This window comes from Leptonychotes weddellii, chromosome 13 (assembly GCF_054177405.1).
Source record: "Leptonychotes weddellii isolate Sample4059 chromosome 13, ASM5417740v2, whole genome shotgun sequence".
Taxonomy (NCBI): domain Eukaryota; kingdom Metazoa; phylum Chordata; class Mammalia; order Carnivora; family Phocidae; genus Leptonychotes; species Leptonychotes weddellii.
The window spans coordinates 47581004-47608918 of record NC_138381.1 but is presented as its reverse complement, the minus strand read 5'-3'; the positions used below and the strand labels follow the sequence as shown (position 1 = coordinate 47608918).

At 37.3% G+C, this 27915-nt stretch overlaps 1 protein-coding gene across 1 annotated transcript in view; it reads right to left on the bottom strand.

The window, feature by feature from the left end:
• The window catches only part of SMCHD1 (structural maintenance of chromosomes flexible hinge domain containing 1), a 125506-nt gene that overhangs the window by 93279 nt on the left and 4312 nt on the right, over positions 1-27915 (bottom strand). Inside the window, exons 2-5 of the mRNA XM_081802545.1 lie at positions 23153-23228; positions 22113-22274; positions 17361-17443; positions 16587-16717 (exon numbers count right to left, since the gene is read on the bottom strand). Coding sequence (XP_081658671.1) covers positions 16587-16717; positions 17361-17443; positions 22113-22274; positions 23153-23228 — 452 coding nt within the window. The remainder of the gene's footprint in view (positions 1-16586; positions 16718-17360; positions 17444-22112; positions 22275-23152; positions 23229-27915) is intronic.

The following is a 27915-nucleotide window of genomic DNA, read 5'->3' as shown; positions in this document are numbered from 1 at the left end:
TGACATACTTAAGTCCCAATATATCAATAATTACAGTAAACATAATGCAAATACACTAAATAAAATTGGGAGAGTGACCCATAAAAAAAGTGACTCAACTATATATTGTTTACAAGAAACTCATTTCAAATATAATGATACAAGTAGGTTAAAAGAAAATGGATGAGGGGCGCCTGGGTGGCTCAGTCGTTGAGCTTCTGCCTTCAGGTTGGGTCGTGATCCCAGAGTCCTGGGATCGAGCCCTGCATCCGGCTCCCTGCTCCACAGGAAGCCTGCTTCTCCCTCTCCCAACTCCCCCTGCTTAAAAAAAAAAAAAAAACAAAACATGAGAAAAGACATACCAGGCAAACATGAATGAAAAGAATAGCTGACGAATATCACAGAAAATACACTTCAGAGCAAGAAAATTACCAGGGACAGAAGAGTATTATTACATAATGATAAAAGGATGCACTTACCAAGAATGCATAAAAATTCTGTGTATACACAAAATAACACAAGTTCAAAATATACAAAGCAAAAATCCAGAGAACTGAAAAAAGAAATAAACAAACCTGCAAATAAGTGGGGAACTTCAATATCCCTATCTTAGTCACCATCACACAGAAAACCAGCAAGGATATAAAAAAACCAAATAATATCATCAACCAATGGAATCAAACTGACATTTACAGAACACTCCTCCCAACAACAGCAGAATACAGATTCTTTTCAAGAACACATAGAAAATTCCCCAAAACAGATCATATTCTGGAGCACAAAACAAATCTTGACAAATTTAAAAGAGTATATATAGAGTATGTTCTCTGACAATAAAACCAAACTAGACATCAATATAAAGACAAGAGGAAAATATGTTAAGAACACTTGGAAACTGAATAACACATTCCTAAAACAATCTATGGATCAAAGAACAAGTTGCAAAGGAAATAAAAAATACACCAAACTGTAGGAATATGAATATATAGCATTATCAAAACTTGGGATGTAGTGAAAGTAGTTCTTAAAAGAGTATTTATAGGGGCGCCTGGGTGGCTCAATTGGTTAAGTGTCTAACTCTTGATTTGGGCTCTAGTCATATCTAAGGGTTGTGAAATCGAGCCCTATGTCAGGCTCCACAAGTGGGCATGGAGCTTGCTTAAGATTCTCTCTCTTTCCCTCCCTCTCCCTCTGCCCCTCCCCTACCTCCCTCTCCAAAAAAATAATAAGAGAAAAAGAAAATTTATAGCACAAAATATTAATCTTAGATTATTGATCTGAGACTTGTCTAAGATTCTACACCTCAACATGCTACCAAAAAAAAAAAAAAAGCAAAATAAATCTAAAGCAAGGACATAAAGAGCATGAAATCAAAGAATTTGAAAACAGAAAAAGAATTTGAAACCAGAAAAAAAAAATTTATCAAAGCAAACATTGTTTCTTTGAAAGCATTACCAACAACTATATGCTAATAAACTTGAAAATTTAATGAAATGGACTAACACTCCAAGTAAAGTGTAATTTACCAAAACTAAGTCAATAGTAATAGCCTATTCTTATAACTCTATTAACAAAATCAAAGTAATAGTTAAAAATTCCTAATGCAGGGGCGCCTGGGTGGCTCAGTCGTTAAGGGTCTGCCTTCAGCTCAGGTCATGATCTCAGGGTCCTGGGATAGAGCCCCGCATCAGGCTCCCTGCTCTGCAGGAAGCCTGCTTCTCCCTCTCCCACTCCCCCGCTTGTGTTCCCTCTCTCGCTATGTCTCTGTCAAATAAATAAATATCTTAAAAAAAAAAATTCCTTCTGCAAGAAGCTTAACAGACCCAAATGGCTTCCAAAGTGAGTTTTAAAACTCAAACTTTAAAAAAAACACCCAAACTTTCATAAGTGATGGATGTATGAATAAACAAATATAATCTCTCTAAAAAACAATTTGCTAGGGCACCTGGGTGGCTTAGTCAGTTAAGCATCTGACTTAGGCTCAGGTCATGATCCTGAAGTCCCAGGATCAAGCCCCACATCGGGCTCCCTGCTCAGCGGGGAGTCTGCTTCTCCCTCTCCCTGTTCCTACCCCACCCCATCTCGTGCACTCTCTCTTGCTCACCCACTCTCTCTCAAATAAATGAATAAAATTTAAAACAGCAACAATTTGCCATTACCTTGTATATTGGAACTTTCATCTTTACAATCCACAAGTTCCCTTCTAGGTACCTAAGAACTTATGTAGATTTGGACTAACAAACATACATAACACCGTATAACAGCACACACACACATGCACACACAATTATACAACTTATAAAATAGTACTACTCATAATGCTAAATGTGGTAGGGGAAGCCAAATGCCCACTGAATGGAGAATGGATATAGTATGATTTCTTTTAAATATACACAAAAGAATATTTTACGGTTATGAAAAAAAATAAACTACAGACCCACACAAAGTTGAAATCTTAGTAACCTAATATTAAGTGAAAATACAAGGCCCTTGTAGAACTACAAATAGTATGATTATCGTTTGCAGCATCAGAAAATAAGCAAAATTAGATTTTTTAAAAATAGGGAAATAGGAAGCCTGGGTGGTTCAGTCGGTTGAGTGTCTGCCTTTGGCTCAGGTCATAATCCCACAGTACTGGGATAGAGTCCAGCATCGGGCTTCTTGCTCAGCGAGGAGCCTGTTTCTCCCTCTGCCTCTCCCCCTGCTTGTGTGTTCTCTCTCTGACAAATAAATAAATAAAATCTTAAAAAAAAATAAGGAAATAAAAACAATTCAAGATAGTGATTAGCTTTGATGGGGGGAGAAAACAAGGGAGGAGCACACAGATGTATGTTACAGAAAATGTGCTACTTACTGGTTTGGGTGGTAAATTCCGGTTACTCAGCTTACTAAATTTTTCAATAAATAAACCTTAAAAAATATAATGCCTGAATTGATGAACTGTTATAAACCAAAAATTATAATTAATCAAATTCTATGAACCTAGTGTCTATTAAGAAAAATAAGAAGTAAATGGGTTTAGGGCACCTGGCTGAACCACACAACTCTTCTTCTTGAGGTTGTGCGTTCAAGCTCCAAATTGGGTGTAGAGATAACTTAAAAATAAATTAAAAAAAAAAAAAGTAAATGGGTTCTAAGACTTTAATTACTATGCAATACTTCTAGGAAATAGGCTCAAAATACCCGACCCCAAATACTATCTTAAAACATCTATGGGAAGTATACAAAAGTTTAGAGAGAGAGGAGCTCAGAGATAAAACAACACACACATACTTAAATTGATTCAAAACTAAGAAATTCTGTTCAATGATAAGGAATGGACAAAGTCACCAGTAAGTAAGTCTCCCTTTCAAACCAAACCATCCATGCAAACCTAACCTAGGCAAAAACCCTATCATGGCAAATAAGGCTGAGAATACAAATTTCCAGTAGGTTTCAGACTTCTGTAATTAAGTCCAGAAAATTTCCTGTACTCACACTCAAGGGTTATATAAATACCCCTCATGAAGGTAAGGAAAAGAGGAAGATAATCTAAGACCTCAAGATAAATCTCGCACTGTAGAAGCAATCCTCTGGAGAATTTAGAAAGTCACCTGCCTCAGAAATAAATTCACATCACAGTCCAAAAGAATTTCAAAAAACATCTCAATCATATACTTGATACAATGATAAATGACACTGTATCTTTCTGAAATAAGAGTATTCCATTAGAAGAGAGAAACAAAATCTGAAAAGAAACAAATCACAAAAGGTGTTGAAAGTAAGAAAAAGGAACAGGAAGTGTAATCAAATTAGTAAAAGAAACTGAAAACAATGTAAGTGGTTGCCAGGAAACAGGGTAGAGTGACTACATATGTATATTTATATCTCACTGTCTCAAACCTACCAAAGGGAATAACCCTACAATAAAAGCTTTCCTCCAACAAACTGACAAATGGCCACAGATCCCTATTAGAGCTTCTGGAATAAATCTGTGTGACACAACAAAAATAACCAAATTAAAGTAGGAGTCTAAATGTTACATACTCATTCTCTGAATTCAAATAACACAAATATCAAGGTAAACGAAAGCTCATCTTAATTCGCAGAAATATTAATTGCTAAGCAAGTTGAAAGTGCAGAAAGTAGCACTAATCCAACATACATCTGAATTATAACCACCCAGCAGACCTGTCATACTTCTTCCTTCTACAAAATAATTAAATGAACACACAGTATTACAATTATGTTCTAGGTATCTAATTTAACTTCTAAGGCAATGATTATAACAGAGCCTAAGTGATGATGAGCACATTTTCTAGATTCATGTAATGTTCTACATGTTGAGAGGTTTGGATAACACAGGTGAATGTGTATGTCAAAAATCAGTTAAGAGAGCGAGCACTTCCATAAAGGTAGAGTAAGGACCTATGAAAACCCGTTCACTGATAAAACCAATGACACCATCTGAAAACATTGTCAAAATCAACATTTTCAGAACTCTTAAGTGTTAACCAAAGGCTTGGAACAATCCAAGGAGTATTTATTCAAGATACCAGCTGAATCTCAGAACAGTGAGCTCTGTGATGTTTTAACATGCCCTATCCCATTTTCTTTTTTTTTTTTTTTTTAAAGATTTTATTTATTTATTTGAGACAGAGAGAATGAGAGACAGAGAGCATGAGAGGGAGGAGGGTCAGAGGGAGAAGCAGACTCCCTGCTGAGCAGGGAGCCCGATGCGGGACTTGATCCCGGGACTCCAGGATCATGACCTGAGCCGAAGGCAGTCGCTTAACCAACTGAGCCACCCAGGTGCCCTGCCCTATCCCATTTTCTTCTCACCAGCTCCACAGAAGCCTTGAAAACTGACAGCCCTGCAATCATGGTGAAAACCAGCCACCCAGGCAGGAGTCACTGGAGTGAATTTGGAGTTCCCTCAAAGCCCCTTCCCCATACAACTGTCATTATTAGATTTCTCTGCCAATCCCGAGGAACCTCCACCTGCAGGCTTTGTCTTTACTTGACCTAACTCAGAACTTGCTCCCTGTGAACCACTTTTTCTGGTGGGTCATTTGTCAAAAACAATCAGTGGCGGGGCACCTGGGTGGCTCAGTTAGTTAAACGACTGCCTTCGGCTCGGGTCATGATCCCAGAGTCCTGGGATCGAGTCCCACATCGGGCTCCTGGCTCAGCGGGGAGCCTGCTTCTCCCTCTGACCCTCTCTCCTCTCATGCTGTCTCTCTCTCTCAAATAAATAAATAAATAAAATCTTAAAAAAAATCGGTGGCAATTGTTTATGATCACAGCTGACTAAGGCAATGAAAACAATCAAGAGAAAATAAGAATCTGGCCAAAAACTTACTAGAAAAAGCTGGAGAATGAGAGATCCATAGTGGTTTTTAAAAGCTCCAGCACTGGCTTAAGGGGAGGAAAGACGGCAGATGAACAGGAGACCTCGTTTCATATGGTCCCTTGAATTTAGCTAGATAACTATCAAATCATTCTGAACACCTATGAATTCAACCTCAGATATAAGAAAAGAATTGCTGAAACTGCCAATAGAAAAGCAACCACTTTTTGCAAGGTAGTTAGTACAGAGAAGTGAATCTGAGGGGATATAGCTGAAGATAAATGGCAGGGGGAGGGAGCCTCCATAAGCCAGCTACCAGAAAGTGATTTGCCCCAGAGCACAAAATCGGAACCTTTAGAAATCTGCTCCAGTGAGAGACATCCCTGCCTGAAAGGTGCTCAGGTGGTGAAGTGGGGCAGAATTCTAGGTGGGACAGTGTGGTCTCAGGATCCCCAGGGTCACAGAAAGAATGGGGGTGCCTGAGCCGGCAGTTTCCAAGCACTGGAGGAGGGAAACTGGTTTCATTCAGCAAGGCTGGAAGGGGGCTCTCAGCTTGGTTTGCCATAAACTGTGCACAGCAGCATGACCCAGCAACAGCTCTCCCTGCGGAGGCCCCGCAGAGGGCAGAACCATGGCAACGGTGGCTTATCCCTGAGGGTTTACTGAAAAGGGGGGACCAGAATCCTTCAGCTCTGGGGCTGGAGTAGAACACGGCCATTTTTATTTTCATCCTCTCAAGAGGTGCAGAAAGCCTTCAGGAAACAGAAGCCACACAGAGCAATGAGAAGCAGCTTACACTGAGCCAGGCCCCGTGGCAAGGGGCAGTACAACTCCACCCAAGCAAAGACACCTGAGAATCAGCCCAACAGGCCCCTCCCCCAGAAGACCAGCTGGAACAACAGGTGAACACCAAGTTTAGGAAGCATACAGGCCTGCAAAACTCCAGCGCTAGGGGAAAACAGTATATAGAATTCGAGGTTTTTTCTCATGATTCGTTTATCTTTCAGTATAAAATTTTTTTTTCCTATTCAACTAGTTTCTCATTTTATCAACTGTTTTTAAGTCTTTTTTTAACTTTCATTTTTCACATTTACATTTTATAGATATATTCTTCATTTTTTGGCTTCCTTTCACTGTATTCAATTTTATTTTTGTATACATATAAGTTTTTCTTTCTTTACAATTTTGTGATTTAGTGTCTTCTAACAAACAGATCAAATACACCCAGGACCAAGTGGATCACCATGGACAAAAACCTGGGAGATTATATTCTCTCTTCCCCAACTCCCTTTTCTTTCCTTTCCTTTTCTTTTTGGTTTCTGAACTCCTTGGATTTGTCTAGTATGTATTTCGCTTGGGTCATGGTTGACATTTTTTATTTTGTTCTCTTATTCATCTATTCTTCTTTGGGCAATATGATGAAAAAGAGGAGTTTCTAAAAAGAAGTAATACTCTCTGCCACAGATCTAATGGATATGAATATAAGTAAAATGTCACAGATGGAATTCAGGAAAACGATTATGAAGTTACCAGCTGGGCTTGAAAAAAAGCATAAACACACTAGAGAATCTCTTAGTGCAGAAATAAAATCTAATCGGGCTGAAATTTAAAATGCTTTAACTGAGATGCAGTCTAAACTGGATGCTCTAACAGCTGGGGTAAATCAGGCAGAAGAGAGAGTAAGTGACACAGAAGACAAGTTGATGGAAAGGAAGGAAGCTGAGGAAAAGAGAAAAATGACAAATGAACCATGAGGGGAGGCTTCGAGAAATCAACAATACCATAAAGCAAAACAATATTAGAATTATTGGGGTCCCTGAGGAAGAAGAAAAGGGGGGGCAGAAGGTATATTAGAGGAAATCATAGGTAGGAACTTCCCTAATCTGGGGAAGGAAACAGGCATTCAAGTCCAAAGGTAGAGAGGACCCCTCTCAAAAATCAATAAAAACAGATCAACACCCTGACATATAAGAGTGAAGCTTGCAAATTTCAACGATAAAGAGAAAATCCTGAAAGCAGCTTGGGACAAGAGGTCCTTAACCTACAAGAGTAAAAACATAAGGCTGGCAGCAGACCTATCCACAGAGACCTGGCAAGCCAGAAAGGGCTGGCATGATATATTCAGGGTACTAAATGAGAAAAACATGCAGCCAAGAATATTTTATCGACCAAGGCTGTCATTCAGAATGGAAGAAGAGATAAAGAGCTTCCAGAACAAATAGAAATTAAAAGACTTTGTGACCACTAAACCAGCCCTGCAAGAAATATTAAGGGGGATCCTGTAAGCGAAGACAGAGCCCAAAAGTAACATAGACCAGAAAGAAACAGACAGTCTACAGAAACAGGGACTTTACAGGTTAATACAATGGCACTAAATTCTTATCTTTCAATCATTACTCTGAATGTAAATGGGGTAAATGCTCCAATCAAAAGACAGAGAGTATCAGATTGGATAAAAAAGCAAGACCCATCCATATGCTATCTACAAGAGACTCATTTTAGACCCAAAGACACCTCCAGATTGACAGTGAGGGGATGGAGAACCATATATCATGATAATGGACATCAAAAGAAAGCTGGGTAGCAATCTTCATATCAGACAAATTAGATTTTAAACCAAAGACTGTAGTAAGGGATGAAGAGGGACACTATAGCATGCTTAAAGGGTCTATCCAACAAGAAGATCTAACACATACAAATTTTTATGCTCCTAACTGGGAGCAGCCAATTATATAAACCAATTAATAACCAAATTAAAGAAGCATACTGGGGCACCTAGGTGGTTCAGTCGTTAAGCGTCTGCCTACAACTCAGGTCATGATCCCAGGGTCTTGGGACCGAGCTCCACATTGGGCTCCTCGCTCAGCAGGAAGCCTACTTCTCCCTCTCCCACTCCCCCTGCTTGTGTTCCCTCTACGCTATCTCTCTCTCTCTCTGTCAAAAAATAAATAAAATCTTTAAAAAAGATGAAAAAGAAACATTGATAATAATACAATAATAGTAGGGGACTCCCAACACCCCATTCACAGTAATGGACAGATTATCTAAGCAGAAGATCAATAAGGAAACAAGGGCTCTCAATGACACACTGGACCAGATGGACTTCACAGATACATACAGAGCATTCCATCCTAAAGTAATAGAATACACATTCTTTGTGAGTGCACATGGAATATTCTCCAGAATGGATAACATACTGGGTCCCAAATCAGGTCTCAACCAATACCAAAAGACTGGGATTATTCCCTGCATATTTTCAGACCACAATGCTTTGAAACTTGAACTCAATCACAAGAAACATATAAACTACCAAAACTGAAACTGGAAGAAATAGAAAACCTGAACAGACCCATAACCAGAAAGGAAATTAGAGCAGTAATCAAAAATCTCCCAAAAAACAAGAAAGAGTCCAGGGCCAGATGGCTTCCCAGGGGAATTCTACCAAACATTTAAAAGAACTAATACCTATTCTTCTGAAGCTGTTTCAAAAAACGGAAATGGGGGGCGCCTGGGTGGCTCAGTCGTTAAGCGTCTGCCTTCGGCTCAGGTCATGGTCCCAGGGTCCTGGGATAGAGCCCCGCGTCAGGCTCCCTGCTCTGCGGGAAGCCTGCTTCTCCCTCTCCCACTCCCCCTGCTTGTGTTCCCTCTCTCACTGTGTCTCTCTCTGCCAAATAAATAAATAAAATCTTTAAAAAAAAAAAAAAAAAGGAAATGGAAGGAAAACTTCCAAACTCATTCTATGAAGAGAGCATTACCTCGATCCCCAAACCAGACAAAGGTCCCATCAAAAAGGAGAATTACAGACCAACATCCCTGATGAACATGGATGCCAAAATTCTCAACAAGATACTAGCCAATAGGATCCAACAGTACATTAAAAGGATTATTCACCACGACCAAGTGGGATTTATTCCTGGGCTTCAAGAGGGGTTCAATATTCGCAAATCAATCAGCATGATAGATCACATTAATAAAAGAAAGAACAAGAACCATATGATCCTCTTAATTGATGCAGAAAATCCATTTGACAAAATACAGCATCCTTTCTTGTTTAAAACTCTCCACAGTGTAGGGATAGAGGGAACATACCTCAATATCATAAAAGCCATCTACAAAAAGCCCACAACGAATTATCATTGTCAATGGGGAAAAACTGGGCTTTCGCCCTAAGGTCAGAAACACGACAGCAATGCCCTCTCTCACCACTGTTGTTCAACATAGTACTGGAAGTCCTAGCCTCAGCAATCAGACAACAAAAAGAAATAAATGGCATTCAAATTGGCAAAGAAATCGTCAAACTCTCTCTCTTCACAGATGACATACTTGATGTGGAAAAAACCCCAGAAGACTCCACCCCCAAACTGCTAGAACTCATACAGGAATTCAGCAATGTGGCAGTATATAAAATCAATGCACAGGAATCAGTTACACTTCTATATACTAACAAAGAGACAGAAGAAAGAGAAATTAAGGTATTGATCCCATTTACAACTGCACCAAAACCCATAAAATACCTAGGAATAAACCTAACCAAAGAGGTAAAGGATCTGTACTCTAAAAACTACAGAACACACAGGGGCGCCTGGGTGACTCAGTCGGTTAAGCATCTGCCTTCAGCTCAGGTCATGATCCCAGTGTCCTGGGATCAAGTCCTGCATTGGGCTCCTTGCTCAGCAGGGAGACTGCTTCTCCCTCTGCCATGCTTGTGCTCACTCGCTCTGACAAATAAATAAAATCTTAAAAAAAAACCAAAAAAAACCCACAATGAGATACCACCTCACACCAGTCAGAATGGCTAAAATTAACAACTCAGGAAACAATACATGTTGACAAGGGCGCGGAGAAAGGGGAACCCTCCTACACAGTTGGTGGGAATGCAGCCACTCTGGAAAACAGTATGGAGGTTCCTCAAGAAGTTAAAAATAGAGCTACCCTACAACCCAGCAATTGCACTACTAGATATTTACCCCAAAGATACAAATGTAGTGATCCAAAGGGGCACCTGTACCCCAATGTTCACAGCAGCTATGTCCACAATAGCCAAACTGTGGAAAGAGCCGAGATTTCCATTGACAGATAAGTGAATAAAGAAGATGTGGTACATATATACAATGGAATATTACTCAGCCATTAGAAAGGATGACTACTTACCATTTACATCGAGGGGGATGGAACTGGAGGGTATTATGCTGAGCGAAATAGGTCAATCAAAGACAATTCTCATATGGTTTCACTCATATGTGGAATGTAAGAAACAGTGCAGAAAATCACAGGGGAAGGGAGGGAAAACTGAAAGGGAAGTCATCAGAGAGGGAGAAAAACCATGGGAGACTCTTAACTATAGGAAACTGAGGGTTGTTGGAGTGAAGGGGGTGGGAGGAATGGGGTAATTGTGTGATGGGCATTAAGGAGGGCACGTGATGTGATGATCACTGGGCATTATATGCAACTGACAAATTACTGAACACTACCTGTGAAACCAATGATGTACTATATGTTGGCTAATTGAACTTAAAATAATAATAAAAATAAAATAAAAGCTGCAGCATATTCATGAGAATAGAAAAGGTCACACTCACATGCAGGACTATATACATGCTCAAGAAAGCATTCAAAGGCCCTAATCTCTCATTTCTGCTGACTTTGAGGTTCTGTGCGAGCAAGAAATAAAGACTAAGGCAGAGATGTAAACTTCCTGCCAGAACATTAAAAACATACTCCAATATGGAAACAGATATGCATCCCTTGACAAAGCTGGGAAGACTTAATGGCTCCAGACATTTAGGGAAATGTCCAATCATTACCTGACCACTAAGCTACACAGAGATTTCAGTGCAACACAAGATAAAGAATACAGATGCTACAGGAGTGCGTGGATGGCTCAGTTGGTTAAGTGTCTGCCTTCAGCTCAGGTCATGATCCCAGGGTCCCAAGATCAAGCCCCACATCAAGCTCCCAGTCTGCTTCTCCCTCTCATTCTGCCCCTCCCCCACTCGTGCATGCTTTCTCTAATAAAAAAAAAATCTTAAAAAAAAATACTGATGTTACAAAATTAGTTTAGAGGGGTAAGTACACAACAACAGAAAACAGAAGCAACAAACAAGCCCTGGGTAGAGGGATGAATCTGATTCCCAGAGCTGCCACACTATATAAACTGTCTTATTCTCAACAACAAAAAAAATGAGCCATGACAAAAATATTAAAGTACAGCCCACACACAGGAAAAATAGCAGTAAGTATAAATTGTCTCAGAGAAAGCCCAGACACTGGACTTACTAGACAAAAATTTAAATCAGGTATTTTATAATGTGTTCAATGAACAGAAATCATGAAGTAAATAATGAAGTATGAGAACAGTGTTTCATTAAATAGAGCACAAGAGATAGAATTAAAAAAAAAAAAGAACCAAATGAAAGTTCTGCAATTTAAAGAAACAATAACTGAAAGGAAAAATTCAGTTAAGTGGCTCATGAGTAGATCTGATTTGGCAGAAGAAAGAATCAGTGAACTTAAAAAGCAGGTCAATTGAAAGTACTCAGTCTGAGGAACAAAAAGAAAAAAGAATGAAGAAAAATGAACAGAACCTCAGAGTCCTATAGGACACCATTAAGCATATCAGTATATGAATAGGAGCCATAGAAGGAGAGAAGATAAAGATTATTTGAAGAAATAGCCAAAAACTTCCCCAAATGTGATGAAAAACAATCTACAAATCCAAAAAGTTCACCCACCACTAAGTAAAATGAACTCAAAAAGACCCAAACCTAGACACATCAGTATCAAACTATTAAAAGCCAGACAAAAAGAATCTTGAAGGCAGACAGACAGAAGAGATTAGTCACACACAAGGGATACTCAGAAAGATTAACAGCTGATTCTTCATCAGAAACCGTGGAACCAGAGGCAGTAGGCTAACTTATTCAAAGTGTTAAAAAAGAAAAAAACCTATCAACCTTCAAAAATGAAGGAGATAAGGTTAAGACATTCCCAGATAAACAAAAACTGAAGGAATCTGTTGTTAGATCTGCCCAAAATAGTTACTAAAGACCATCCTTTTTACAATTCTTCTGATTTAAAACTGCATAAAGCCGTAACTATAAAACTATGTTGATGCAGTTACAATGTATAAAGATGTCATTTATATAAAAATAATAAAATGAAGGAGTGGGAGGGGAATGAAACCATACAGGAGCAAAGTTTTTGTATATTACTTACAGTAAACTGGCATTAATCCAAACTGGATTGTAAGAGGTTAATTTTTAATCTCTAGAAAAACAACTAAAAATTAGACTAACAACTATTTAAAGTATATTAGTGATTAGTAAGTGAGGAAGAGGGCGAGGGGACACAGAAATAACTACAGTGGGTAAAGGTTTCTATTGGAGTGATGAAAATGTTCTGCAATCAGTAGTGATGGCTGCACAACCTTATGACTATATTCAAAGCTACTGAACTGTACATTTTAATAAGGTGAATTTTATGGTATATGAATTGTATGTCCATAAAAAATAAATTCAAAGAAGATTAGCTTATGACAGATGTGAGCATTTCACTGTAGGTAAATTTTACCTCAAAACAACAACAACAACAAAGATAATGGTATCAATGCTTTAAGCATTAGGAGAAAGTTTACAGATATCTGTACTTTCTTTTGAATTAAAAAAAAAAAAAAACCTGAACTGAAGATTAGTAGGATAGATAGATATGTGGGAAAGCAATGGTCAAGGGTAGAAAGCAGGTATGAGTATCTGGGTTTTCACAGTAGAACTTCAACTTTCCTGTAAGTTCAAAACGTTCATAAAATGTTGAGGAAAAGAACAGCGCTGAGGAAACATTCAGACCCAGGTTGTGGACCTTTCTGCAACTAGCGTGATCTCCACAAAAAAACAGTATCATTAAAGACACAAATGTGACAAATTATTGTAGACTAAAGGAATCCAGAGAGACATAACAAATGGGGAAAAACCTGAATGTGGACATTATATATTTTGAATCAATGATAAATTTCTTGGGTGTGACATAGTATTATGGTTATGAGAATGTCCTTGTGAAGGAGATACATGCTACAGTATTTGGTAGTAAAATGTCATAAAGAATGTTAACTTACTTTCAAATGATTAGGAAGAGAATGTGTACATGCATATAAAGAGAAGATAACAAATGTGACAAAATGTTAACTAATCAATCTAGGTGAAGGATGCATGCTTGCTAATATTGCTCTTTCAACTTGTTTAACTTTTTCAAAATAAAAAGGGTAGGAAGAAGGGTAGTACCAAGGTGAGAGTTATAAAGAATACTGGCAAATCAAAACTCTCACTTCATCTCCCTCTATTCTCCCCTTCCTATACCACACTTGTCTCCTTCCACTGTCCCAAACAAAACAAGCTGATCATAATTTCAGTGTGTCTTTGCTGGTGTTCTTTCTACTTGGAGTACTCTTCCCCCAGATCTCCGATCGGCTGTTTTCTTCTAATCATTCAAGCCTCAACTTAAATACAAACTCAAAGAGGCCCTCATCTACCTTAAGAGCTGCCCATCAGGTTCTAACATACTACCTGATATTTTCTTAACAGCAGTAATCTATAACTGGAACACTTACAAATTTTTTTGTGTTTACTTGTTTTTCTCTCTACAACATAAGAGATGGGCCAAGAGAGTCAGCTGTTTTCTCCTTTTAGGCTGTCCTCCTTTTCTTCCATAGCCTGTATCCTATGACATCCACCCTTGTATCCAGTAAAAACTTAACTGGAAACAGTAAAGCAGCTGATAATTTTTTCTACAGGAGAAGCTAGGGGAGTGAGGGGGAACATCTGAAGTTAACAGAAATCAGAGTGGGTAGGTCAAGGGACTGATACTAGACTCAAAGATGGTATGAGTATAAAATAGCTACAACAGCTGATGGTTTTACTAATGTAATACCTAAAAACCTAGGACAAAAGCCAGCAACAGGTACCTTTTTATCAAAAATCAAACAAAATTTCCCTAACATTTAAGTTTAAAAGTTTATGTTGTGCTAAGACCGAGAGAAAAATCAGAGTCCATGTTCCATGAATACAGTTAAGATTTACTCTAACACTATAGATTCTACTTCCTTCTCTTCCATTTGATTTAAATAATTTTTTTCTAATTTTTTTGGCAATCTACCACCTAATAGTTCTATTGCATGCTAAATTCTATCCTTAGGCTATAAAAGACAGTGTTCTTTGCCTTCTCTGTGGATATTTTATAAATTCTTGAAGTGGCATGTACTCGTGAATATAATGAAAAAGAACGGCTGTAAAAAAGTCTGAGGCTAAGAATAAGAAAGTAGCAACTAAAATGATAGCTTATATAGCTTATATTTACTGATTGCTTACTATAGGCCAGACTCTTTCCTAAGGATTTTACACAATGTACTAACTCATTTGGTTCTCACAAAACCTTATGAGGTATTATCCACATTTTACAGATATGTAAACTGAAACTCAGAGAAGCAGAATACCTTGACGAATGTCATACAACTAATTAAGGCTAGATTCAAACCAGGCCAAATGATTTCAGAGCCCTTCTTCATTATATTGCCTCTCACCATGACACTGTCTTTACAAATTTGATAAAAATTCTGCGGGTGCTGAAATTTCAGAAAGGCAAATGTGCTAACTATATTAGTTTTTAACATTGTTAAAATTCTTAAATTTGGGTGAATCTCCTTGATGTAACAAAGAGCAAACCAGGACATGAACAAGTATTACTTAATAAGAATACCAACAGATTCTTCCCAAGTATGTTACCTGAAGTACACGACATAGCTAAAAAGAGCAAAAGACTTGTGGGTCATTGCTCTTAGTAGAATTCAGTTAATATCCCAAAGACTTAAACCTTTATATCCCTGACAATTTCTACTATATTTTGTTTCCCCTACGGCATTCTCATTCAGAGTATTTCTACAAGCATATTCTGATACAAAACTCCTGACTAGACTCTATTCCCTAACAGCTATGAATATTTTATAAAGCAGAGCCCCGATAGGCGTCTGGGTGTCTCAGTCAGTTGAGTGCCCAACTCTTGACTTTGGCTCAGGTCAGTCTCAGGGTTATGGGATCAAGCCCTGTGTCAGGCTCTGCACTCAGTAGGGAGTCAGCTTGTCCCTCTCCCTCTGCTCCTCCCCTCCACACTCTCTCTCAAATAAATAAAATCTTTTCTTTTTTTTTTTTTTTTAAAGATTTTATTTATTTATTTGAGAGAGAGAGAGAATGAGAGACAGAGAGCATGAGAGGGAGGAGGGTCAGAGGGAGAAGCAGACTCCCTGCCGAGTAGGGAGCCCGATGCGGGACTCGATCCCGGGACTCCAGGATCATGACCTGAGCCGAAGGCAGTCGCTTAACCAACTGAGCCACCCAGGCGCCCCGTCTTTTCTTTTTTTTAAAGATTTTTGTTTATTTATTTGAGAGAGAGAGAGCACAAGCAAGGGGAGGGGCAGAAGGAGAGGGAGAAGCAGACTCCCTGCTGAGCAGGGAGCGCGATGCAAGGCTCGATCCCAGGACCCCGAGATCATGACCTAAGCCGAAGACAGATGCTTAACTGAGCCACCCATGTGCCCCTCAAATAAATAAAATCTTTAAAAAAAAAAAAAAGAAAAAGAAAAAAGAAAAAGCAGAGCCCTGAAAGCAGAGCAACAATGAGCTCAACAGAACAAATGTGGTCCATTAGATGCTTTGCAAGTGTCATCAGGTGATTGCTAAAGCTTAGTTTAAAACCATCCTCCTGGGGCGCCTGGGTGGCTCAGTCAGTTAAGTATCTGCCTTTGGCTCAGGTCATGATCCCGGGGTCCTGGGATCGAGCCCCACATCGGGCTTCTTGCTCAGCGGAGAGCCTGCTTCTCCCTCTGCCCCTCACCCCACTCATGCTCTCTCTCCCCCTCTCTCAAATACATAAAAGCTTTAAAAAATAAGTAAATAAAACCATTCTACTGCTTTAGAGGCCACACAGCTCTCATCAAACTTTAGTAAGGAAAGGGGGAAGTTCCAAAGTATTTAAGACATCGTAATAACTCCTACATATCTTAGAAAACGCAAAAAGAATTCTGCAGTGGAAGGGCTTAATGTTATGTAGTTTTCACTATTTCTAAGTATTGATAATAAAAAATTATATAAAAAAATCTAAGTATATATGCTGATAACATACACACTGATAATGTCAAAAGCTCCAATGTACCATGTATAACTAAAGAACTATTAGAGTTCTTATCCTTATTAAAATTCCCAGCTACCCATCAAAAAAGTGAATAAGGTTTTCTAACCTTTCAAAGTCACCTTGCCTTGTAAATTTTGACAACCTATACACGGCCCAGTTGTTAAGCTGTTTAGAGGTCATTCCTCTTCCATTATCTATCACTGCAACGGCAGGTTTTCCTTGTGTTTCATCAAAAAGCTATGAAATAAGTTCAAAAAGACAGGAAAAGTCAAATCAATATAAAAATATAAAAAGTTAAACATTAAAGAATTTAAATGGGCTCACTCATACACTGCTGGTAGAAGTGTAAATGTATTACAACTTATTAAAAGGTAAGGTCAGCTGTATAAATCAAAGGCCTTAGAATTCTTCATGTCCTTTAATCCAGAAATTCCATTTCTCAGAATTTAGCTTAAGGAATTAACTAGAGACATGTAAAGACCTATAAGGATGTTCATGCCAGCATTATTTACAATGGCAAAAATATAGAAAAAAATCTAAATCTTCAGTTAATAGACTACCTAATTTATAATATAACCAATAAGTGAAATAGTAGCAATGGAACATTATACTGCAGAATATTCGTGATATGGCAAATGGCTACAATGTACTGTCAAGGGAAAGTAGAAGATCACAAAAAAACATAATGTACACTATGATCACACATACAGGTATACATATATGCATAGAAAAAAGAGCACATAAAAATTTTAACAATGAAGAGACATCAGATAATTATTTCTACTTTTAGTTTATCTTTATTTTCTAATTTTTCTACAATGAACTTGTAGTATTTTTATAACGGGAAAAGTTAAATTTCTTTATAGTATTATTTTCTTACCAATTTGATCTGTATTCTTCTAATACCAGTGTTTCTAGACGTAGCAGACAATGAATTGTCAATTAATTCTGCAAGAGCAAATGCTGGAAGAGAATGAGAAGACATTACTGCTTAACTTTTCCCTCCCAAATACTTCATTTAAAAGTTCAAAGTAGAAGAAACTCTGAAGTACCTTAAGCCATCACTTTTATTTTCCAAAGAGCTAGAATTAAAGTATTATCCTGATCCTAATGATAATAATACATAATAAAGGCATCATCACCAATCACCACCAGCATTAAAAAGCAGTCATCAACTAGTACTTGTTAGGCACTATGTGGCATGAATCAGCCAGCCATGATTCCTGGCTTCAAGGAGTTTATAATCTAAAGACAGACATACAGACATAGGAGACAAACAGAAGACCATAACCATAAAATCAAATACTAGTTCATGGTATGTAATACATCATGCACAAGTCAAAAGTAAACACATTTAGAGACGGGGCGGGGGTTGCAAATATAAAGCAACTATAAAAGGGTCTATTAAGAATATTTAGATATAGAAATCTTATGATTAACAGCAACTTATCAGATGGCAGAACGTGTCTAACTGACACAGAACTGCTATTTCCTACTACATGACCAACTTGATATTCAACTTATCACTGGCTCAGTATTATTAACGAACATTCTTTCTTCAAGGTTACTACTCAAACTATTTCCCGCTTTTATTTCCTTAATTAAAAAAGGGGAACACACCAAATTTATGTCTCCTACTACCACTGAAGTGCAACCCAACTAACACTGTAATTAATCCACAGAGTAGCACCTCAGCAAGCATTCCACACTCTGAACACCAACAGGATGGCCATGTTTATAACCTAGAAAGAAGTTACCACAAATCGGATATAAGGATCTGGCCAATGGTATTAAGTCTAGAAAATAGAGAAGGAACACTGTAGGAAATGGGAGGCAAAAAAGAGGTAAGAGAAATTTGGAGGGAAGAAATGATTAGAATTTGGTATCTGCTTAGATATAAAATTACAAAAAAGAAAGAAATCAACCCAAGATGGTTTTGAGTCTTTGACCAAATAGGATAGTCATATTTCTCATAAAGGGAAAATTTAGAGGGGAAGAAAGAAAACAATTTGTTTTCGATGCGATGCCCTACCACTCTATCAAAGCTCAATGAGTAGAGGTGTTCATAGGGAGCGAGAAGAGATACCAGGCTTCAGAGGATACAAACAGCCAGAGGTAAGGATTTCTGCTTCACTGATAGAATAGTTAAGATTTGGATCACCTCATTAAGAGAAAAGTATAAAAAAAAAAAAGTAGCATGACTTGAAGAGATATCCACCATTTGGTTAAGAATAACCAAAAGCAGCACTAATGGCAAATGAAACAAAAGCAGGGAAAGACCTAGGAATGTACTGTAAAATCACAGTAATCAAAGCAAGAGCTTAAACAGGGAGATTTTCTGCTTGTTCATGCAATGACAGCAAGAATGAAAACTAGTACAACCAATCTGGAAGGTAATCAACATATATCAAAAGTCTTAAAAATGAATGTACTTATTGACTCCATGATTACACATTTAGAAATCTATCCCCAGAGAAAGAAGTAAAGAGTCATTCAATATGCAAATATTTAAACACTTACTATTTTCAGGCATTATTCCAGGAACAGAACAAAACAGATAAGAGTCCTATTCTTGTGGAGTTAACATTCTAGTTAGAAAGATGGAAAAATGATGAGAAAGATGGAAAATGAAATATAATCATAATCAACAATTCCTTAGCATGTTAGACAGTGGTATATGTGATGGAGAAAAGAAAGAGCAGAAAAAAAGAGATCAAATAACAGTAAAGTCACAGAGGGAACACAGTTGCAATCTTAAATAGGGTGATCAAGGTTAATTTCTGTTGAGAAGGTAACAGATAAACAAGACTTGAAAGAGGTGAGGGAATGAGACAGGGGCTATCTGGGCAAAGAGGCAGAGGACCCTAAGCTGAGTATATAGCTGGTACTGGAGTGAAAAAGCAAAAAGGAAGAGTTGCAGAAACAAAGGCAGAGAGCAAGCAAAGCAGAGCTACAAAGGCCATATAATTATAAAGACTTTGGCTTTTATTCTCAGTGAAACGGGGAGCCATCAGTGTTTTCAGTAGAAAAGTGAACATCTGACTTCTCAAACCTTATGTGGACAGGCAAGAAAAGAGAGATAAATTAAGAGTCCACTATATAATCTAGGTGATGATTCCTCAAGATCAGGTTTTATAAACAGACGTGGTAAGAAATGGTCATTTCTATATAAATACTGAAGATAGTGCCAATCGGTTTTTCTTACAAACTGAAAGGTGTGAGACAAAAAAGAATCAATTTGATTTTTGGCCTAAGCAACTGAAAGAACAGAGCAATAATCAATTTGGGAAAATTATGTGTAGTTGGGATTCAGTGAACAGCTTAGGGTTCCCATCTTAAGATATGCGAGTGGAGATACCACACGGCAGTTGGACAGACAAAATTGGAATTCAGGAGGTAAGTCTGGCATTATTTTCAATATTTGACTAAAAATTACTTCTGGGGCACCTAGATGACTCAGTTAAGCACCTGATTTTTTATTTTGGCTGATGTCATGATCTCAGGGTCATGAGATAAGCCTCGTGTCTGGCTCCATGGTGAGCGTGGAGTCTGCTTGAGATTCTCTCTCGCTCTCTTACCCTCTGCCCCTTCCCCCACTCACACACTCTAAGTGGATAAATAAATTCTTTAAAAAAAAAAAAAAATTACCATCTCTACCACCTCCATTGAAGAGTCACTGCCGTAACAATGGTATTTAGAACCATGACATTGGACAAGATCACTGAGGAAGTAAGAGAAGATAAGGGACCAAGGACTAAGCTGTGAAGCACTTCAATATTAAGAAGGTTGAGAAGGGAGGTCAATTATAACTCAATTAAAAAAAAAAAAGAAAAAGATGGGAAGAGAAGAGCAGAAAGAAGGCAGCCAGTGAGGTAGAGACAAAACCAGAGTATGGTTTCTCAAAAGCCAAGTGAAGATTATTTTATCAAGGAAGAAAAGTGATAAATTGTGTCAATACCTTGAGTAAAAGGGAACTGAAAGCTGATCACTGGATTTAGCCACCGGTGACCCTCAAAGAGTAAGTACAAGAGAATGAATAAGAGAGAATGGGAAAAGGAGCACCACTGCTGTTAGTAAATACAGTCAACTCTTTGGAGAAGTTTTGCTGTAAACAGGAGCAAAAAGCTGGTGAAAGAAGAGTATGATGTTTTTAAGATGAGAGAAATAAGATAGGAGCTTTCTTGTGTATAAGGAACAATATCAGAGGTAATAAGTAGACTGGTTAGGAGTTCAAGCTCCATAATTCCTCTGCTAGGGTTCAAATCCTGGCCCCAACCCTTAACTACCAGGGTAGACTTTGTCAAGCTACCTAAAATCTCTTAGCCTCAAGTTTCTTCTGCAAAGTAGGGTCATTAGTAACATTATTTACCACACTGGATTAAGGATTAAATGAGATAATGTTCATAAAGAACTTGGCATGGTGCCTGGCACAGCAGCTGATAGTAATACCACTAGTCTTATGGTGAGGATGTATACAACGATTTAGACAAAAGAATATTCAGTCATGTGTAACAATAAAAAGACTGAAAACAACCTAAATGTCTAAAAGAACACTGTTAAAAGAAATTTGTTATATAAATACTATGTAAACACTAAAAACAAATACACATGGACTAAAGATGTTCATTTTATTTTAAACAAAAAAGTAGGTTAAAGAAGTATGCTCCACATAAAACCAATAAAAAAGAAAAAATATATAAAAAGGTCTGAAATGATAAACACCAAAGTATAAGTGGTGGTCCTATCTAGCTGGAAGAGATATGATGTTCTTTATGTCCTTTCTGCTTATCTACGTCTTCTAATTTCCTACCAACTATAATGCATACACCGTTAAGAAAAAATATTTTTAGTAAGGAAGTTTATAATGAACATCTAAGTAGTATTAAACACTTTGGCAGGGTCCAGACAGAAAAGACTCTCTAAGGGGCGCCTGGGTGGCTCAGCTGGTTAAGCGGCTGCCTTCGGCTCAGGTCATGATCCCAGGGTCCTGGGATCGAGCCACACATCGGGCTCCTTGCTCGCCGGAGAGCCTGCTTCTCCCTCTCCCTCTGCCTGCCTGCCGTTCCCCCTGCTTGTGCTCTATCTCTCTGTGTGTGCCAAATAAATAAAATCTTCAAAAAAAAATAGAAAAGACTCTCTAAATCAAGTTATTTGTAAAGATCACTAGCAAACAGTCCAAAGGTAGGATAAAAACTTATGAGAAGTAAAGGTGGAAAGAAATAATAAAGAAATGGAGACCAGAACACAAACCACTTACTTGTGTAGTTCAGCTATACAAATTTGCAAGGTAAGAAAAATATTTTCTCAACTGGGAGACATCTACAGGAGGCCAGGAAGAATAGATCAGAGTACACAGGAGATGGAAAGATAGGTAGGTACATTTCTTATGAGTTAAAATGCAATGAATTATAATAGATTAGTTTTAAAGGAGAGGTATCTTTACTCTGAAGATGACTTAGATAGAAAAAGAAACATTGTGATGAAGAGGCTGAAGTAAGGAAGTTCACAATGACTGGTCATAATCTTCTAATTAAAGTAGAAAGAATTTTTAAACAGTGAAGGAATATAACATGTGGTCAAGGGATAAAAGAGAGTAATAGTTTGTCGAAATTAGTATAAATGTAATACTTACGCAAAGGATTTTGTCCTTCACTTGCATAATATTCATACATGCCACTTTTAACCAGTGTGTCATAGTGAGGTAGGAAGTCAATTCGTTCTTTTGTAGCTGTTAGTAGTAACTGATTGACTGACTGTAGCAGGTATAGAGTGACTCCATCTTTAACAGTGTCATCTGTAATTAAGAAGTAATATCTTAAGCACTACACTAGCATCAGAAACACAATGGATTTATAATTTTAAATATGCAAATTGTATCTATAAGATATCTTTAAAGATGATACAGGCAAACCCTAGAACAATGGATCTATCTATAAATTCAGTTGTGTTTTATTAAGGATAATACAGTGGAACAGGCCCAAATACTTCCACTCATCTGAAACACTCAATTCTTAACAAGTTAAACTATCACAGGAAATCAGATGAGGAACTGCATTAGAGTGGCGTTAACATGAACGGAGAAGTAGGATTAAACTCAAAAGGAATCATGCATGAAAAGCTGCAATGTCCTGGAATCTAATTAGATAAAAAAATATAATGGAAGAATCCAAGTTCCTGAGAATCAACTTCTTGAGGGCCCATGTAAAAAAAATGTGTCCAGGTGTTGCACAACATCTCATCTTCTGCAGCCGTAACTGATAACTACATTTCTATAATCTTGTTTTAAAAATATGACCTCGGGGCACCTGGGTGGCTCAGTCTGTTAAGCATCTGACTTGATTTCAGCTCAGGTCACGATCTCAGGGTGGAGAGATCGAGCCCCAAGTCGGGCTCTATGCACTCTGTGGAAAGTCTGCTGGAGATTCTCTCCTCCCCCCACTTGAACTTGTGAGCTCTCTAAAATAAATAAATAAATCTTAAAAAAAAAAAAAAAAAAGAAAAAGAAAAAAACATGATCTCTGCACAAACTGCACACATATTTCCCCCTCCATCCCAAGAAAGTAACCAAAATTGTCAATAGTTTTAGATACTTATCTGTATAAGGAAATAGTTACTGCCCTATGAGGTACTAGAACATATTAAATATAAAGGCATCAATTAAACACTGCTTACCAAAATTATCACAGGTAATTTCTTTCCTACTTGTTGTTGTAATAACAAATTTCTCTTCAGGTGAAATGCCAAGTGTCTATCCAAAATAATAGGAATAAAATCAATTATTACACAAAGGAAATAAATATGCCATTCAAGTTTATAAGAATGAAAATATTGATAGTATATCATAATTTTATAACAATTACTACACTTACCTAAAAAATCTAAGTCTCGATACTTTAAAATTTTTTCTTTGCATAATTAAGCACAACTCTATTAATTACCCATTTGCTTAACAAGGTTGTCTTTTCTGCTACTTGCATATAAGCCACCTAGGAACATGATGATTAGGTGGAACATTTTCTAAAAGGTTTTAATATGAACAGGACCTCCTAGGCAAAAGGCATGCTATTTCACATCAATACATAAGTAAACTTATTTGGAGCAAATCATTAACACTTCTGTTCATATAGATTAAGTATTTAAATATGTAAAAACAAAAGTACTAGAAAAAAATAGAAGTTAATATTTTATAACACTAAGATAAGGACAGCCATGCTATGCAGGATTTTCTGTATTAAAGAATTTTTTATCTGTTATGACCCCTTCCAACAGAGTAACTCTTAAAAATTAAGGCAAATTATAAATTATGAAAGGGAATTGCAACAGGAGACAGAGTTAGCATCCTTAGAAAACAAAAAGCCTTCATAAAACAAGATGAAGATCAACAAAGAGAAAGAGCAAAAAGTGATGAACAATCAAAAGGAGAAAATACAAATGAATGTCCAATGAACACAAAAAAACTGAAATTTTACAACTAATCAAAAAATGAGAATTAGAAAAGAGTTAACGTTTTCATTAAAATTTTATAGATCTTTAAAATTAAAAGACATACACTCTTTCTAAAATTAAACAACAATGTACAGGTAAGTGAAAAGACCAACTTCTGCTTCAGGTAATGATGGACTAATCTTAGACCAGCCTTACCACCAAAGACAACTAAAAGAAATCTAGACTAATGATACCTGAATCTTCAATAGCTATACTAAACCTTATTGGTTCCCACTGAAACTAATTAAGGCACCAACTCCTAACTCTGAACACTAATTGAAGAGAAAGAATAAAGCATTTATCCTGCTTTTTTGTACCAACTACAGTTAGAGGTAACCAAATGGTTCTACTTTGATGAGGCAAAGCTGTTCTTTAGAGAACTCTAGCTAATAAATGTAAGAGGAATGGCAATCAGAGTACCACCATCAATAGATGAACAATCAGCTCAAACTTTTATTATGAAGGAATCCAGCTGAAACTACCAGAATCCCACTAATATGACCTTAGCATTGCTAAGGGTGGGAGAAATATCTATTTATTATATGCTTCTTGATATGATAGGACATAAAATACCAGCACCACCTATGAAGTATTCTTTGCCTCCATACCTCAAAGAAGTTGAACCTAAATTTTGTTTATAAACCTTTAAAAATAACTTGTTTACAGGCTATATGGAGCTAGAACAAGTTACACCATAAAGGAGCAAAGACAATCCAGAATGTGCAATATTAAAGAAAAACCTAGGGGCGCCTGGGTGGCCCAGTCGTTAAGCATCTGCCTTTGGCTCAGGTCATGATCCCAGGGTTCTGGGATCGAGCCCCGCATCGGGCTCCCTGTTCAGCAGGAAGTCTGCTTCTCCCTCTCCCATCCCCGTGCTTGTGTTCCCTCTCTCACTGTCCTCTGTCATATAAATAAAATCTTAAAAAAAAAAAAAAACCTACCTGATTTCTTCAACAAGCCAATGTCAGGAAAAATAAAGAGACTGGAAAAGAGGGTTTTGCTTAAATGCTCTCAATTTTAAAAGAATTAAGGCACATAAAAAAACCAAATTCAACATTTGAGGACCCAGTTGGAATCCTGATTTAAATACATTAAAAAGACATTTTGAGACAGGTATCTGAATATGGACTAAGCTATTATATAATATTTTAAGATGTTAATTTTGATGGTATGATCACAGAAATGCATGTGAAATATACAGGAGCAAAGTGAATCAAGAACCAAAAAGACAAAAATGATGCTTGTGTGGTAAATACTTGGTAACTATTGAATCTGGATGATGAGTTAATGTGGGCTCATTATACTATTATCTCTTTATAGATGTTTGAAGTATTTTATAAGAAAAAATTTGTAGGGGCGCCTGGGTGGCTCAGTCGTTAAGCGTCTGCCTTCGGCTCAGGTCATGATCCCAGGGTCCTGGGATCGAGCCCCGCATCGGGCTCCCTGCTCCGCGGGAAGCCTGCTTCTCCCTCTCCCACTCCCCCTGCTTGTGTTCCCTCTCTCGCTGTGTCTCTCTCTGTCAAATAAATAAAATCTTAAAAAAAAAAAAAAAGAAAAGAAAAAATTTGTAATGTAAAATATACTATAATAGATCAGTGGAAGAGAACAGTGGATCCTGAAACAGACCCACATATATATACATGGAGATCTTGGCAAATAGGAGGTGACATTATAAACTGGTGGGGAAAGAATAATTTCAATGAATGATATTGAAACACCTAGTTAACTGCATAAAAATAGGTAAAATAAGATCCCCATCTCAACATACACAAAAAGAAATTCCAAGAGAATTAAAGACGCTGCATATTAACCCAAAATTTTAGAGGAAAACATAGGGGAATAATTTTGAGTAGCGAAAAGGATTTCTGAAAATATGTAAAAAATGCAAGCCATAAAGGAAAAAAACTAGAAAATATGAAAAGATGCTCATCTTCACTAGTTATTAGAGAAACTGAAATAACTTATTATTCCCATGAGACTGGCAAAAATTTTCAGTCCTGATAATATAAAGTATAGGCCTCCATATTGGGAAACTGAACCTTACCCACTGCTGAGAAGAATGAAAATCAGTAAAACCATACTGGAAGCGCAATCTGATATACTTCACTAAAACTAAAGATAATCATCTCCCGGGGCGCCTGGGTGGCTCAGTCGTTAAGGGTCTGCTTTCAGCTCAGGTCATGATCCCAGGGTCCTGGGATAGAGTCCCGCATCAGGCTCCCTGCTCCGCGGGAAGCCTGCTTCTGCCTCTCCCACTCCCCCTGCTTGTATTCCCTCTCTCACTGTGTCTCTCTCTGTCAAATAAATAAATAAAATCTTAAAAGAAAAAAAAAAAAGATAATCCTCTCCCATGTAATTCCATCCTACAGAAATGAAGCTATGGATATAATCTGATGGGGAATAAAACTGTACTTGTTTAACAAATAAAAACTTTTTACAGAACTTTATTAGGGTTTTGTGCATTGAGTATTTTTTTAGCTAGTACTACCTTATTTCCACAGTGTCCCAATTGTTAGATCATGTGCTTATGTATCCTGTAAAACAAAATTTGTTCTTACAGTTACTGAAAAAACTATGTGCCAAGTTGAATTTTTAAGACCTACATATATCTGGGGGCGCCCGGGTGGCTCAGTCGTTGAAGCATCTGCCTTCGGCTCAGGTCATGATCCCAAGGTCCTGGGATCAAGCCCTGCATCGGGCTCCCGCTCCATGGGAAGCCTGCTTCTCCCTCTCCCACTCCCCCTGCTTGTGTTCCCTCTCTGTGTCTCTCTCTGTCAAATAAATAAATAAAATCTTAAAAAAAAACTACATATATCTGAAAAGTATTTATATCTAATTATTCCATACATTCTTCTCCATTAATCAGTTATTACTCAATTAAGATACTAAGCTATCTTTTTTCTTTACTTATAATTCTATATAAAAATTATTTCTTGAATTCATAATTTTTCCAAATATTTAAAAGCTTTGATATTTGACAAATATAAATTTTTTAATTATTCATTATGCTTTTGTTCAAGATGGCATACCCTTTTCTCTCCATATTTTTAGTCTAAATTCTATCTTATCAGACATAAACTAAAGTCTTTCATGCGTTTGTATTAACCTGGCCTTGACTAGATATACCTCCTCTGTCTTTCCCTATATGAAAGCAGGATAACATTCTATCTGGAAAAAAGTCTTGCTTAGGTTTTTTTCATTTTTATAAGAACATTTTGGTCCCATCTTTTTCTGGGTTAATTGGTAATGAAGATGGAAGTACCTTTAATGGGTAATAAAAATTACCTGCCCTCCATCTCTTCAGGTCAGCTTCTAACTACCTGCTGCCCAACTTCTCTCAAAAGCCAATTTTAAGAAATATCTATAAAGGGCTAACTAAATTGTAGTCCATAAAATCTTCAAATATTTTAAAGTTCATCCATGGATTAAGTCAGAAACTATATACTTCAATGCACTGCTCTGAAACTCTGCAAACTAGCCTTTAATGATTTGTCCTTTGACATTATATCCAATGGTTTTGTCCCTGAATCACGCACAGACCAGGAACACCCATATTGCACTTGAGTGAGAAATCTCTAAAAAAAAATTTGAGTGGTTAAAGCAGCTTGCATTACCCGAAATAATACATATATCCTACCTTGCGTTAAAGGAAATAAGCAGCAGACTTTCCTATCTTTAGGTATGTTGTCCATTTTACCAGGATTTGTAAGGAATCTAGGGAGAAATTTTTCTCAAGTCAAAGCTTTGCTTCACTAGCACTTGGAATGTTTTTATTTTATAGACACTGTAGTTTTTCTATAAATTATCTGTCCTTTTGTTTTGACCTCTAAGAAACTCAAAGCTGATTTCATGGCTCAGCAATGGTGTAAGATATTCGTAAGACATTATCAAAGTTTATTAACTCTCCTCAGGTTACTATTTTATTCCTTCCTATATCTACTTTTATGTTT